We start from the raw sequence: 17,358 nt of genomic DNA, 5'->3' as shown, positions 1-17,358 counted from the left end.
TTCTGCTGTGCTGTAGGGTGTGCACACATGCTCCCTTCAGCTCTTAAAGGGCCAGCACATGCACCATAATCTTACATGCCAATGGCTGGCCACCCTGGGATACTTTAAGCACCTTCCCTTGTGGGAATCTGCATGAGCGATAGGTTCTAGTTTGGTCGTTTCCTGAAAAAGGTGTGCTACTTGTCTTGTATCGTTCTCCTGTGTATAACTTCTGCCTGACCTTAGATTTTAACATTTTCTGCCTGACCTGACCTCTGCCTTATCTTCGTACTGACCCTGAGCTTGCCTTGACCTTTGGACAGACTTTGGATTACACGTACTCTACCTGTCCTGACCTTGGTGTGTCCCTGACTGTTTTGCCTGATCCCTCAGTGTTCCTCAACAGTGTCTCTTGACCCCCAAGACTACTCCAATAAATAGCACCCCGGTGGTTCCCCTTCAGGGGAATTCTGATCCCTGAATAGGGATTAAAAGGTGAAGACTAGAGGACACTTAGATAACACCCTTAGGAGTAGCTCTAGATTAAATCTGGTCAGTAGACACATCGGATCCACATCTGCTTCACAGCACGCACATCATATCAAAATGTATGCTAATGTTGAATTAATTTGCCTCTGTGTTTTAAATTGGTATTTATAACCACTGAAGGTGGCAAACCTTTTGCTATTCCATCATTTCGCATCTTACTGAATCATAATTGTCATAATTGGACATGACAATTGCAAATTCTGTTTTAATAATAATAACAACTCCCCAATACCCAAACTCTCCTTTTTCCACATTTCATTAACTGGTTTTAAAAGTCATTAAGACACATTCTAGAAGATGCTGATTCAATGTGATCAGCTATTCTGCTAAAGGGCACTGGGAAAAGACATTACTTAGAGGTCATTCAGTAAAAATGGATTGAGCTAAGTGTATCTCCTCCATCACAAGAATAAGTGCGTTCTTATGTTCTGCTTATGGTAGTAAAAGTAATTCCCAATTACCCTGAGCTTTCATGCTTCAGGAGAAAATCATGTTGAAGTCATAGTTCCACATATAATTTGTTAACATCAGACAAAATTATGCATTTCTAAAGGTAATAACCCATTTTAAAAGCATAATAATCCCAGTACGATGCTATTTTGAATGTTCTAGCTATGGAGGATTATCCTTTGGATGTCTTGTGTCGAGGTAATAAATGAGCCTAATCACAGACATTGGTAATATGATGTGCTAATGGCTAAATTCTGTATTTGCATCATAGTCACCGATACTGGTTCATGGCTACACTGAATGGTGCAAAGCTCTCTTGATAGGTCTGACTCACATACATGGTGGTGCTGTGCCCCAGGACCACACGCAAGGCCAGGTCATCAGTGATACAGTCACATCAATGTGATAAGTAGCGAAGTTTACAAAAATTCGATTTGGCTGCTTCGCCGAATTTCACAAAGAAATTCGCTTTGTGGCGAATGACTTTGTCACAAATATCATTTCGTTGTAAGTAGTGGGCACAATGACAGGGAACTGTGATTGTGCCGCCCCTATCATTGAACCCCTCAGATGCCACGTTCATTGCTGATCGCGGCATCTGCAATGAACAATGAGATATGTATGTTTGCAATGTTCTGATAGACACTTGATAACATTTTATTTTCTGTGCTGTTATACTATATCCCTATACTGTAAATCTCTCTTTAAAAGGTAGCATATTAACACATTTTCCTAATTTGATACATTTTAGTTATATAACTTTTTTTTTATTTTTTAGATTATTGTACCTCATGACAACAGAACTAGTGAATCTATGTACAATAAGATGAACATCTCAGAGCTGAGTACTGTCATCCCTCAGGTATGTTACCTAATGTTTTCTTCTTCTAGGTTGAATACTGTATAATGGTCATGGAATTGTACACGTTTCATTATTTATAGATGTGGTTATATATGGGGTTTTATTTATTTCGTTTCTGGTTGGTTATTAATCATATTTTTGCCACTCTGTATATGGAGGATGTTTATTCACATGCAAAGACAAGTTTGGATTACTGACATTCAGCTGACCTAACAAATTAATCTTCTCAATTTTTATTTATTTTTTGTTGAAATATCAGGCTTGTCCATTTTTTTTTTTTGCTGATACAGGGCCACATCCAAGAGCTAAATATATATCAAAGCTATAAATTTTTACTCACTGGCAGAATTTACTGGGTATTTAATCCAGTTTTGGGGCTTAAAGTTCGTATGCCTTCAGAAATGGATTATGACTCTTTAAAAACAAATGCAGTTATAATTTTTTTATATAAATGGGAACCGAGAAGTAACACTTGCATGTACCTTGCTATATCCCTATAGGTATATTTTTTACAATGTACTGTACAGTATATATTTGTTTAGTATACAGAGTCGAGTTACATTATTATTACCACTTCCTACTTTTGACATTGGCCGAGCGTAGCTTATGAAGGAAGTTCCATGCTGTGAGCTGGCTTGGTGGGTATATAAGGTATGCGATAGGCTGTCTACCCACATATCCCTCGTTGCTGTCCTGGTTTGAAGAAGTGGCAGTATTTATGAAACTATGCAGTTTGTGAACTGTTCTCATGCTGCTGTGGTAAAAGTGTATTGTGAGTGGACTGCACCATTGCGAATAGACGACGTGGAAACTGCATGCCAATGATGATATGAGAGGTGAACATTGGCTATGAAGGTGTACAAGGACAGACCAACATCTAACAGTGGAGCAGCTCACCACCAAAATGAACTAGGAGGCTACAAGACGTGTGTCTAAAATATTAGTTCAGTGAACCCTACTGCATATGGGGCTCCGATGCAGATGGATGGGATGGTCATTGAACCTCTGCTAACAAAGTTGCTTAAGCAGAAAAGGCTTACATTTGTATGTCGATATTGGAATCGGACCTCTGCTTATTGGCAAAGGGTTGCCTTCTCCGATGAGTCATATTTTCTGCTTCATTAAACGGATGGACGTTGGCGTGTCAGGTGAGAGCAAATACCCTGTGACCATTACTGGAAGAACAAAAGCTGGTGTCATGGACTGGGGAATATTTTCATGGCATTCTCAAGGCCCACTCATCCATGTGGAAGCCACTTTGAACTTATTTAGGTATGAATCCATCCTTGCAAATCACATACATCCATACATACTGATTGTCTTCACATGGGCGGATGGGATCTCCCATAAAAGACAATGTGACATGTCACTTGTCTAGAAATGTCCAATATTGGTTAGAAGAGAATGACCAAGACTTCCAAGTACTACCCTGGCCCCCTGAGTCTCCATATTTAAACCTAATTCAGCATCTGTGAGACCTTCATGATCATCATGCTCACTTTATGGATCCTCCCACACATCCTTCAGCAGCTGTGGGATGCACTGCAGTCAGCATGGCTCCACATACCTGTGACAACCTACCAGGACCTTACTGAGTCACTCCCAGCCCATCTAGCTGCTGTCTGTTCTGCAAACGGTGGTTACTCTGCATATAGTCATAATAATGTGACTTGACGGTATATACTATACAATGGATTGCCAATCAGAGGGATTACAGGGCAAAAGAGGCAGCGATGGTAGAGATCTAGGAAAGCATATTCTGAATGTCTCATCCATGAAGTGATCGCTTATGTAAACAGGTATATTTGTCTGTGCACATATCCAACACTGTAAAGACTTAAAGGGACACTGGTTAGAAACTTTTATAGCATTTTGGCTGTTTTTCTTTTTCATTTGAGCAGTAGTATGCCATTGAATATTAAAAACAAAATATTGTTATTCTGTAGCCTTCAGCACAGAGAAATAAAATCACTATATAGCTTGGCAATCCATTGTCATTTTACTGCTGCTATAAGAGAAATATGCTATCTGCTAGTATAATAGTAGATGTAGTATTGGGATGACAGTATAAAAGCTCCATTGTTCTTTTGATTGGCTTAGATAAAGATGTCCACAGAAGAATGTTGCTCTTACCAGTATAATGTTTGGTGCTCTAGCTGAGAAACTCATCCCCTACCCTCTCTGGTCAGAATTGAGACTGTTTACTGTGCAAAATCTAAACAAAAGAGAAGTTAAAGAGCCATGACAGGAAGTAGATCATATAGTCACTTCAAAAAATTGTATCCAGAAAATCATCCACCTGTTTTGTTTTTTGTGAAAAAAAAAAAACTATAAAATATTCACAAATAGGTTGTTAATGTGTGCTAACAAGTTTTCATAGTTGTGGCCCTCTAAGACCAAAATTAGTGCAGGGAAGCAGTTGGAGTATATATCAGCACGCTCTGCCCTTTAAGACTAATAGCCAGTGTTTTGTTAAAGTATCTGACCTCTTTGATACTAGATATGTCTCTTAGTAATTAGAGATGTATAGTGTCTACTCTATGTCATACTTATCATTGTGTAAGACCATAGCTATAGTTCTTTAAAAAACTGCCATTTCATTGTGGTGCTTTTATTTTCAGTTTGACTGGCTAAACTATGTGAGGAAAGTCATTGATTTCAAGATGTATCCTGACCTTAAAGATATCGATTCTTCTGAAGAAGTCATTGTCCGGGTGCCACAGTATTTTAAAGATCTGTTTAGAATGTTAGAAAATGAAGACAAAAGGTATCATTTCCATTCTTTCTGGCAGTGGCAGCTTAGTATATATTTGATACTAAAAGTGTCTAAAATTAGGTAAAGTGTTTTTTAATGTTATGCATTATTTTTAGGGGTGTGCCAAATTTTTATGTTATCTTCTGTCCGCAGGATATAGGGGATAACTAACTATATGGTGGGGGTCTCGAGAACGGGTGTCCCATTCTCCCATCCTTATGAAGCCCTAACACTCAATTCATTCTATATAGAACTGCTGATGATAGTCGAGTACAGCGATCAAGATGGCAGAATAGGACCCCCTTTCTGAGGATCGGTAGGGGTCTGACCTTTGATGCACATTCTATAGATTTTTCATTGAAAATATATTGGCACAGTCGCTGTTGTGAATAAATTCAATTATGATATATTTGGTTGATCCTGTGACCTCATATACAATGCTGAGCTATCACATGCGATGCTGCGCTATACATGATGTGATTAGTCAGAGCCCTCACTGCAGCTCTAGCCTCTGGACCCATTCAGATGTATGACAACCATTAAGACTCCTTAATGAAAGTTACTTAACCCATTAAGGGCGCAGCCTAGTTTGGTACTTAAAGGGGTTCTCCTTGAATAATTTAAAATAGCTGCAAGCAACCTGACACATCACAGTACAACAAAGTCAGGCAATTGAGAATCCTCATACAGCTAATTCATGCCAGACCTAAACACTCTCACAGAAGGCACATAATGAAAACATTTCTTTTATCAAAGAGAAATATAGGTAGAGGAGCCAAAAACAACCATAAATTAGAGAATGAAAGAGGTACAAATGGAGGAATAGAGATGAATAGTAAAAAGCCCGAGGGTGGGGAATAGGAATGAGACTCTGACCCTACACTTTACCCTAAGTAGCCAAAAGTTCCAGAGCACTCCGTAAGTGGAAACCCTACAACACTGGAGCCTACACCTAGTTGCATCCTAATAGATCCCATGTTAAGGGTTTTTCCAAGAGTCTTTTACTGGTGACTATCCTCTGGATAGGTCATCAGTATCTTATTGATTGGGGGCTTACAACCAGGACCCTCACTGATCAGCTGCTTGAAGGCAGCAGCACTTGCAGTAGCCAAGGCCGTCTCCAGCTTTTCCTAGGACGCATGTTGTCACATTCATTGGTCACATGGCCTAGGTGCAGCTCAGCCCCACTGAAGTGAATGGGGCTGAGCTGCGATACCAATGTGCACCACTGCTTTCTCAAACAGCTGATCAGCGGAGATCCCAGGTGTTGGACCCCCACAGATCAGATACTGAGGATAGGGGATCAGTAAAAAAAAGCTCTTGAAAAACCCCTTTAATTTCTTCATTATTGGCAGTATTGGCAAGTATTATTGATCTTTTATCCCCTCTATGGTCTCTAAGACTTCCAAAATAGGGAGCTGATAATGCATAATAGTGGTATTCTACAGGTCAGTACTATTATGCCAATACTAAATTTATATAGTTTTTTTCATGTTTTTCTGTTGACAGAGCTGTATTATTTTTTCCAGGACATTAAAGTTTTCATTGTGGCCATCTTGGGATACATGCGACTTTTTGATCCCTTTTGCTATTACCTTTGGAGTGAACAAAATACAGTTATTGTACTTTTGAAAAATATTTTATGGTGTTCACCGTATGGGATAAAAAATGTGATCATTGTATCGCATGGGTCATTACACATGCAGCTATACCAATTATGTATATATATTTTTTTATTTCTTTTATATTGTTACTTAGGTAAACCTGTTTGCAAGTGAATAAAGTAAAAAAAAAAATGTGATGGGGGAGCTTTTACTTGAATTTTCAAAAATGTTTCCAAACACTATATATATATATATATATATATATATTTTATTTTTTTTTTATTTTTTTACTTCTTAACATTTTTTATGCCCCATTATAGAACTTGGACATGCCACCCGTTCATTACTCATCAAATACATACAGAGCTATACTACTATATTGTTGTGTATTATGTCAGTTACTGTAAACTAACATAATACCTTTTTCACTCTGCCGTAGGCATCTGTACATGACACAACTTGGGGCCATTACTAGGCCCCTGGCTGCTATAGTAACTTACAGAATTACATGATTGCATTATAGGAGGCAAATGCGCTGAAAGAGGGAGCCTCCTGCCTCTTTCTTTTTTTGTATAATTGTCTTTTTATTAAATTTATTTTTACAAAAAATCATACGAGTATAGTTCTTATTTTGTATAAGAAACAAGAACATTAGACAGATATATTCAAATGAAGAACATTAAGCCACTTAGCAAAAGTGGTCTATCATCTTAGCATAGGTATAGGATTGTATAGATATCTGAAAAAGCCCATACAAATATGAAGTGTAATATTAACTTTACTCATCAATATATTACTACTAGTTCAATAACCAACATAATATTCAAGATGAACTACTAACAAAGTTTGCATAGGTTAATCAAAAAGCAGAGAACATAGACCAAAAATAAAAAAAGACTAAGACAGGACTGGACACATAAGGGAAAAGCTGTCAAGGAAAGGGATAATATGATATTTAGGTGTGCGTCTCAGTATACTCATCCCAAATTTGCCAAGTTCAATCGAACCGTTCGATCTAGTTGGTCATGAGGGCTGTAAGAAGTTCCATTCTTCTAGTATCCATAACACTAGTTATAAGGTCGAGGTGGGTGGGTTGGTCTATCCCAGGCATGGCCAACCTGCAGCTCTCCAGCTGTTGTAAAACTACAACTCCTACCATGCCATGCTGTAGGCTGATAGCTGTAGACAGGTATTGATGGGAGTTGTAGTTTTGAAAATTATATTGTACCGTCACTTATAATAGGTGTGGCGGTATCGGTTTACACCCACAATATACTGATAAATTTTGTAAACTGGATTAATTAAAACATAACCTTTACTAGGTCGCTTAAAATATATTTCATACTGGGTGAGGGACAGAAATAACAACTAACATAACAACCTCCACTGTATCTCATATACCACTGAATATATGAAAAAATGGTTGGATCTCACCTCATCCGAGTCGGATCCACAATCGCAGAGGGTGGTCCTGGCAGTTGGTGGTGCCTAAGACCGGTGTGACCGGGGTGCTGCGTAGGTGATGGCAGTGTTGACCTCCTATTAAACCCTATTCTGGCTTTCCTGCCTGCCTAGGGATGGGGGGCTATTATCTGCACCTGCCTACCACAATGGAGCACCCGCCCCGACAGGGGCGACCCCACACCGAACCTTACCCTCGGTATGGGTCTGGTATTACTATGTAACCCTATAACATTGCCCTACATGCCATGTTTCCATCTTCTATCACAGACATCATCAGGGGACTTCACATGTATTCAAGGGTATTCAAAGATCAGGGTGGTTTTAACCTCCAATCAACTACAAATAAAATTACAGACATACACTCAGTATGGGTCACTTGTATTAGTGAGCAATGCAGTCAATTCCATTCAGTGCACTTACTCAGAGATCAGGGTGGTTTTCGCCTCCAATCAGTAGGACAGTTGGTGACTCTTATCCTCACTGGAACATGGGAAGTGTCCCATGTCAGTAACTGTCTCACCCAAACTAACGATGGTCCGGGTGAGCATTAGGTAGTATTACTTGCCTCCTCTTATCCCCCCTCTTCCGTTCGGTATCCGCCCTCCCTGATTAGTTAACTCACCTGTCCGAGTCGCATGTTGCTCCACGTGGAACGCACGCCGCTCGCGTGCGTTCCACCGGACCGGAAGTTCAGGTCACATGGTGCGGGCCGAGCGGAAGTGAGGTAAGGGTCTGCGCCTGAGCGTTGCTCGTTACATAGCAACACCTAGGCTCAGAGCGCACGACCCAAATACAAAGCAATTGATAACTTGCCTCTTGATTATCTACATGCACAATCGCATTATACGGATTTAAATTAGCAGGATCGCCCAGCTCACGCCACTATACTCTCAATATCTGACGTCTGCTAAGTCAAGAGAATTAATTTGTTTTAATTTTAAAGTATATTTAATGATTTATAGATTCCATGTTTTTAACCTCAATGCTTCTTATGGCGAGGTTCTATATTGGATCCCGCACACTCGTTTATAAGGGCAACCAGGATCCGAGGGCAGACCCGCCTCATGTTTTTAGATGACGGGTTTGCCGTTAGCTCCTGCCTGTCCCTGTATAGAGGGCATGCTAGGTGCATGAGGAAATTAGGGAGTCATCCCCCGGACTAAAACCTCATCGTCTCCACCCCGTCTGCGTCCTCAGTCAAACCACATAAGCTCGCATATGTCTAGGGGAGCGCATGAAGTCCGAGGAAGGCACAGATAAGATACCTATGACAAAACCATTCATAGAAATATTATAAAAAGCAACAAAAATTTTGTTGTTCATTTAGGCCTGCCGGATGAACTGTTTTAAGATAAAAAATCCATTTCGCTTCGCACTGTAGAATTCTCTTATCAAAGTCCCCTCGTCTGATTCCTGGTTTAATTAATTCGATTCCCATAAAAGATAGGCAGTCAAGTCTGCCATTGTGTTCAGTGTTCACATGACGTGCCACTGATGTGTCTCTCGCATTTCTTACATCACCCAAATGCTCTCCAACTCTTCTCCTTAGTTCTCTGCCTGTCTTTCCCACGTACTCTTTTCCACATTCACATGTGATTTTATATACTAGACCTGTGCTTCTACAGTTGATGATATCCTTGATGGGATATATTTTGCCTGTATTATTGCTTCTAAATGACCTTGCTTTCGTCATGAAGGGGCACGCTACACATTTTCCACATTTAAAATTACCACTAATCCCCCTCTCTAACCATGTTTTTTTCTGGGGTACTGGTGTGTAGTGGCTATGCACCATCATGTCACGGATACTTCTTCCGCGTCTATACGTAATACTGGGGCGCGTTTTTACCATCTTACAAATATCAGGATCCATTAAGAGCACATGCCAGTGTTTCGATATAATCTCTCTGATAGCCGAAGAGCAACCGTTATACGTGCTGATAAGGCGGATCTCCCTACTTTCACTAGAGCTACCATGGATGGGGGTGTCTGCTGGTGGGGATAAAAGAGACATTCTATCTTTATTCCGGGCCATCTGAAATGCCGGTGTTAGTACTAACACCGGCATTTCAGATGGCCCGGAATAAAGATAGAATGTCTCTTTTATCCCCACCAGCAGACACCCCCATCCATGGTAGCTCTAGTGAAAGTAGGGAGATCCGCCTTATCAGCACGTATAACGGTTGCTCTTCGGCTATCAGAGAGATTATATCGAAACACTGGCATGTGCTCTTAATGGATCCTGATATTTGTAAGGTGGTAAAAACGCGCCCCAGTATTACGTATAGACGCGGAAGAAGTATCCGTGACATGATGGTGCATAGCCACTACACACCAGTACCCCAGAAAAAAACATGGTTAGAGAGGGGGATTAGTGGTAATTTTAAATGTGGAAAATGTGTAGCGTGCCCCTTCATGACGAAAGCAAGGTCATTTAGAAGCAATAATACAGGCAAAATATATCCCATCAAGGATATCATCAACTGTAGAAGCACAGGTCTAGTATATAAAATCACATGTGAATGTGGAAAAGAGTACGTGGGAAAGACAGGCAGAGAACTAAGGAGAAGAGTTGGAGAGCATTTGGGTGATGTAAGAAATGCGAGAGACACATCAGTGGCACGTCATGTGAACACTGAACACAATGGCAGACTTGACTGCCTATCTTTTATGGGAATCGAATTAATTAAACCAGGAATCAGACGAGGGGACTTTGATAAGAGAATTCTACAGTGCGAAGCGAAATGGATTTTTTATCTTAAAACAGTTCATCCGGCAGGCCTAAATGAACAACAAAATTTTTGTTGCTTTTTATAATATTTCTATGAATGGTTTTGTCATAGGTATCTTATCTGTGCCTTCCTCGGACTTAATGCGCTCCCCTAGACATATGCGAGCTTATGTGGTTTGACTGAGGACGCAGACGGGGTGGAGACGATGAGGTTTTAGTCCGGGGGATGACTCCCTAATTTCCTCATGCACCTAGCATGCCCTCTATACAGGGACAGGCAGGAGCTAACGGCAAACCCGTCATCTAAAAACATGAGGCGGGTCTGCCCTCGGATCCTGGTTGCCCTTATAAACGAGTGTGCGGGATCCAATATAGAACCTCGCCATAAGAAGCATTGAGGTTAAAAACATGGAATCTATAAATCATTAAATATACTTTAAAATTAAAACAAATTAATTCTCTTGACTTAGCAGACGTCAGATATTGAGAGTATAGTGGCGTGAGCTGGGCGATCCTGCTAATTTAAATCCGTATAATGCGATTGTGCATGTAGATAATCAAGAGGCAAGTTATCAATTGCTTTGTATTTGGGTCGTGCGCTCTGAGCCTAGGTGTTGCTATGTAACGAGCAACGCTCAGGCGCAGACCCTTACCTCACTTCCGCTCGGCCCGCACCATGTGACCTGAACTTCCGGTCCGGTGGAACGCACGCGAGCGGCGTGCGTTCCACGTGGAGCAACATGCGACTCGGACAGGTGAGTTAACTAATCAGGGAGGGCGGATACCGAACGGAAGAGGGGGGATAAGAGGAGGCAAGTAATACTACCTAATGCTCACCCGGACCATCGTTAGTTTGGGTGAGACAGTTACTGACATGGGACACTTCCCATGTTCCAGTGAGGATAAGAGTCACCAACTGTCCTACTGATTGGAGGCGAAAACCACCCTGATCTCTGAGTAAGTGCACTGAATGGAATTGACTGCATTGCTCACTAATACAAGTGACCCATACTGAGTGTATGTCTGTAATTTTATTTGTAGTTGATTGGAGGTTAAAACCACCCTGATCTTTGAATACCCTTGAATACATGTGAAGTCCCCTGATGATGTCTGTGATAGAAGATGGAAACATGGCATGTAGGGCAATGTTATAGGGTTACATAGTAATACCAGACCCATACCGAGGGTAAGGTTCGGTGTGGGGTCGCCCCTGTCGGGGCGGGTGCTCCATTGTGGTAGGCAGGTGCAGATAATAGCCCCCCATCCCTAGGCAGGCAGGAAAGCCAGAATAGGGTTTAATAGGAGGTCAACACTGCCATCACCTACGCAGCACCCCGGTCACACCGGTCTTAGGCACCACCAACTGCCAGGACCACCCTCTGCGATTGTGGATCCGACTCGGATGAGGTGAGATCCAACCATTTTTTCATATATTCAGTGGTATATGAGATACAGTGGAGGTTGTTATGTTAGTTGTTATTTCTGTCCCTCACCCAGTATGAAATATATTTTACGCGACCTAGTAAAGGTTATGTTTTAATTAATCCAGTTTACAAAATTTATCAGTGAGTTGTAGTTTTGCAACATCTGGAGAGCCTCAGGTTGGCCATCCCTGGTCTATCCTCTTCCAAAAACTGGCAACGAGACTCCTGGCTGCTGTAAATATATGTAATGATAATAGCAAGATATATTTTTTTAAAGGCATGAGAGGCATATTCAATAGATAAAAATAAGGATCCAAGGAGAAGCTAATGTACAATAGTTGGAAGAGGATGTCCTGTGTCATTCTCCGAAATGGGCGTGTCACAGGACATTGCCAAAAAATGTGTAGGTGAGATCCCACACCTGTTCTACACCTCCAGCATCTGTCCGAAATTTTGAGGTCAATATGCCTTAATAGTTGTGGGGTGTGGTACCAGATCATCAATATTTTGTAAGAGTTCTCTCTGTGGGTAATGCAAGTAGAGGTCAATGCAGCTCCAAATTTACCTCCACTCTCACAGAGAAATATTACGATCCAAGAGTGTTTCCTATTTGGACATATATGAGTGTCCAGAAGGTGTGGAAGAGGACAGGGAGGAAAGAATAATGTAAATATCAGAGATAAGCCCCTTGGTTGAGACCGAAAGCTTGCACAATTTCTCAAACAATGTTGGAGTGGATACCTGTGAGGAATTGAACAGACTAGTAAGCAAGTGTTGTGTTTGCAAGTATTGATACCTGGAGGATTATGGTAATTGAAATGTAGATTTAAGGGTATCAAATGGTAATAATCGCAGGGTTCTATAATCTACCATTTACACAAAGCAAAATATCTTATTAGAGAACCAAGGCCTAAGAAAAGAGGCATGCATATCTGTTGGAAACAGTGGATTAAATAAAAAGGAAGTCATAGAAGACCTATCAGATGCTAGGGAGAATTGATGTCTACAAGTCTTCCAAATGTTATATGTGAGGGAGATTGCTCCCAATAATTTCGGCATCAGTGTGGCTGGTAACTGAGACCATATTAGGGAGTTGGGATGTACAGGTGCTATCCATAACTTCTCTATCTCCATATATAGTGCATATCTCTTATATACAGTACAGACCAAAAGTTTGGACACACCTTCTCATTCAAAGAGTTTTCTTTATTTTCATGACTATGAAAATTGTAGATTCACAGCTCAGATTAGAGACCAGGTCAATGCCACACAGAGTTCTAGCAGCAGACACATCTCTAGAACCACTGTTAAGAGGAGACTGTGTGAATCAGGCTAGGAAACCACTGCTAAGGACAGGCAACAAGCAGAAGAGACTTGTTTGAGCTAAAGAACACAAGGAATGGACATTAGACCAGTGGAAATCTGTGCTTTGGTCTGATGAGTCCAAATTTGAGATATTTGGTTCCAACCACCGTGTCTTTGTGCAACACAGAAAAGGTGAACGGATGGACTCTACATGCCTGGTTCCCACCGTGAAACATGGAGGAGGTGGTGTGATGGTGTGGGGGTGCTTTGCTGGTGACACTGTTGGGGATTTATTCAAAATTGAAGGCATACTGAACCAGCATGGCTACCACAGCATCTTGCAGCGGCATGCTATTTCATCCGGTTCGCGTTTAGTTGGACCATCATTTATTTTTCAACAGGACAATGACCCCAAACACACCTCCAGGCTGTGTAAGGGGTATTTGACAATGAAGGAGAGTGATGGGGTGCTGCGCCAGATGACCTGGCCTCCACAGTCACCGGACCTGAACCCAATCGAGATGGTTTGGGATGAGCTGGACCGCAGAGTGAAATCAAAAGGGCCAACAAGTGCTAAGCATCTCTGGGAACTCCTTCAAGACTGTTGGAAGACCATTTCAGGTGACTACCTCTTGAAGCTCATCAAGAGAATGCCAAGAGTGTGCAAAGCAGTAATCAAAGCAAAAGGTGGCTACTTTGAAGAACCTAGAATATGACATATTTTCAGTTGTTTCACACTTTTTTGTTATGTATATAATTCAACATGTGTTAATTCATAGTTTTGATGACTTCAGTGTGAATCTACAATTTTCATAGTCATGAAAATAAAGAAAACTCTTTGAATGAGAAGGTGTGTCCAAACTTTTGGTCTGTACTGTATATAAAAATGAATTTCTGTCTGTCTAGACGTCTGTCTGGGCGTTCTTTATGCGTGACCAAATGACTGGACCGATCTTCACCAAATTTGGCACACAGGTACATTAGGTGTCCGACAAGGTCTCAGCTCTCTAGGACTTACCGTTCCTGAGATATTCCCCAAAAATTACCTGCATTTGCCAATAGAAGCCAGCAAGCCTTTCACTTGAATCCGAACTGCCATTTACACGGTCACATGTCCCTTTTAGCCAATAGAAGCTCGCAGGTCCTACTCCAGGTTGCCATAACAACTGATCACAGGTTTTAGCAGTTCGCAGGTCCTTAAATATTCAGTCATATGACGGCACAACTACACTGCTACATGCATGGGGGCAGGGTCCACTATTAAACGGACAGCCACTGTGGAGGTCACTGTTAAAGGGGCGGGCACTGTGGAGGTCACTATTAAATGGGCGGCCACTATGAAGGTCACTGTTAAAGGGGTGGGTAATGCTAAAGGGGCGGGCACTGTGGAGGTCACTATTAAAGAGTGGCCACTATTAAAGGGACAGGCAATGTGGAGGTCACTGTTAAAGGGGCAGGCACTTTGGAGGTCACTGTTAAAGGCGCGGTCACTGTTAAAGGGGTAAGCATTGTGGAGGTCACTGTAGTTCACTATTAAATGAGCGGGCACTCTGGAGGTCAATGTTAAAGGGACAGGCACTGTGGAGGTCATTGTTAAAGGGGCGGGCACTGTGGAGGTCACTGTTCAAGGGGTAGACACTGTGGAGGTCACTGTTTTGATGGACGGGCAATGTGGAGGTCACTGTTAAAGGGGCGGGAACTGTGGAGGTCACTGTTAAAGGGTCAGGCAGTGCGGAGGTCACTGTTAAAGGGGCGGGCACTGTTAAAGTCACTGTTAAAGGGGTGGGTACTGTGGAGGTCACTGTTAAAGGGGCGGCCACTATGAAGGTCACTGTTAAAAAGATGGTCAATGCTAAAAGTGCGGGCACTGTGGAGGTCACTGTTAAAGGGGCGGGTTGTGTGAGTCACTGTTAAAGGGACAGGCACTGTGAAAGTCACTGTTCAAGGGGCGGGCACTGTGGAGGTCACTGTTAAAGGGGCAGTCACTGTTAAAGGGGTGGGCATTGTGGAGGTCACTGTAGGTCACTATTAAAGGGGCGGGCACTGTGGAGGTCAATGTTAAAGGGACAGGCACTGTGGAGGTCAATGTTAAAGGGGCGGGCACTGTGGAGGTCACTGTTAAAGGGGTAGACACTGTGGAGGTCACTGTTTAATGAACGGGCAATGTGGAGGTCTCTGTTTAATGGACGGCCAATGTGGAGGTCACTGTTAAAGGGGCGGGCACTCTGAAGGTCAATGTTAAAGGGACAGGCAATGTGGAGGTCATTGTTAAAGGGGCGGGCACTGTGGAGGTCACTGTTCAAGGGGTAGACACTGTGGAGGTCACTGTTTTGATGGACGGGCAATGTGGAGGTCACTGTTAAAGGGGCGGGAACTGTGGAGGTCACTGTTAAAGGGTCAGGCAGTGCGGAGGTCACTGTTAAAGGGGCGGGCACTGTTAAAGTCACTGTTAAAGGGGTGGGTACTGTGGAGGTCACTGTTAAAGGGGCGGCCACTATGAAGGTCACTGTTAAAAAGATGGTCAATGCTAAAAGTGCGGGCACTGTGGAGGTCACTGTTAAAGGGGCGGGTTGTGTGAGTCACTGTTAAAGGGACAGGCACTGTGAAAGTCACTGTTCAAGGGGCGGGCACTGTGGAGGTCACTGTTAAAGGGGCAGTCACTGTTAAAGGGGTGGGCATTGTGGAGGTCACTGTAGGTCACTATTAAAGGGGCGGGCACTGTGGAGGTCAATGTTAAAGGGACAGGCACTGTGGAGGTCAATGTTAAAGGGGCGGGCACTGTGGAGGTCACTGTTAAAGGGGTAGACACTGTGGAGGTCACTGTTTAATGGGCGGGCAATGTGGAGGTCACTGTTAAAGGGGCGGGCACTGTGGAGGTCACTGTTAATGGGGCGGGCACTGTTAAAGTCACTGTTAGAGGGGCGACTACTGTGGAGGTCACTGTTTAAGCGGCGGCCACTATGAAGGTCACTGTTAAAGGGGTGGTCAATGCTAAAGGGGCGGGCAGTGTGGAGGTCACTGTTAAAGGGGCAGGCACTGTGGAAGTCACTGTTAAAGGGGTGATCAATGTTAAATGGGCGGGCACTATGGAGGTCACTGTTAAAGCGGTGTGCACTGAGGGGATCACTGTTAAAGGGATGGGCACTTTGGAGGTCACTGTTAAATGGGGAGGCACAGCGGATGTCACTGTTATGAAGGAAACTTGATATCTATTTACTACACATGGAAACATAAAATTAAATAGATTAAATATACCCGTGCAAAGCCGGGTCCTTCTGCTAGTCTCTTACTGTCAGGTCCATAAATATTTGGACATCGACACAATTCTAATATTTCTGGCTCTATACACCACCACAATGGATTTGAAATGAAATGAACAAGATGTGCTTTAACTGCAGACTGTCAGCTTTAATTTGAGGGTATTTACATCCAAATCGGGTGAACAGTGTAGGAATTACAACACTTTGCATATGTGCATCCCACTTGTTAAGAAACCAAAAGTAATGGGACAGAATAATAATCATAAATCAAACTTTCACTTTTTAATACTTGGTTGCAAACCCTTTGCAGTCAATTACAGCCTGAAGTCTGGAACGCATAGACATCACCAGACGCTGGGTTTCATCCCTGGTGATGCTCTGCCAGACCTCTACTGCAACTGTCTTCAGTTCCTGCTTGTTCTTGGGGCATTTTCCCTTCAGTTTTGTCTTCAGCAAGTGAAATGCATGCTCAATCGGATTCAGGTCAGGTGATTGACTTGGCCATTGCATAACATTCCACTTCTTTCCCTTAAAAAACTCTCTGGTTGCTTTTGCAGTATGCTTTGGGTCATTGTCCATCTGCATTGTGAAGCACCGTCCAATGAGTTCTGAAGCATTTGGCTGAAGCATTTGCCCAAAACACTTCAGAATTCATCTTGCTGCTTTTGTCAGCAGTCACATCATCAATAAATACAAGAGAACCAGTTCCATTGACAGCCATACATGCCCATGCCATGACACTACCTCCACCATGCTTCACTGATGAGGTGGTATGCTTAGGCTCATGAGCAGTTCCTTTCCTTCTCCATACTCTTCTCTTCCCATCACTCTGGTACAAGTTGATCTTGGTCTCATCTGTCCATAGAATGTTTTTCCAGAACTGTGAAGGCTTTTTTAGATGTCGTTTGGCAAACTCTAATCTGCCCTTCCTGTTTTTGAGGCTCACCAATGGTTTACATCTTATGGTGCACCCTC

The 17,358-nt window shown here is 42.4% G+C and overlaps 1 protein-coding gene across 1 annotated transcript in view; it reads left to right on the top strand.

The window, feature by feature from the left end:
- The window catches only part of PHEX (phosphate regulating endopeptidase homolog X-linked), a 284,982-nt gene that overhangs the window by 82,360 nt on the left and 185,264 nt on the right, over positions 1 to 17,358 (top strand). The window contains exons 8-9 of the mRNA XM_044283956.1: positions 1,757 to 1,840; positions 4,462 to 4,607. Of these exons, the coding sequence (XP_044139891.1) occupies positions 1,757 to 1,840; positions 4,462 to 4,607 (230 nt within the window). The remainder of the gene's footprint in view (positions 1 to 1,756; positions 1,841 to 4,461; positions 4,608 to 17,358) is intronic.

The sequence above is a fragment of the Bufo gargarizans genome, chromosome 3, assembly GCF_014858855.1.
Source record: "Bufo gargarizans isolate SCDJY-AF-19 chromosome 3, ASM1485885v1, whole genome shotgun sequence".
Taxonomy (NCBI): Eukaryota; Metazoa; Chordata; class Amphibia; order Anura; family Bufonidae; genus Bufo; species Bufo gargarizans.
The sequence above is the reverse complement of the archived record's forward strand: the minus strand, read 5'-3'. Positions and strand labels throughout refer to the sequence as shown.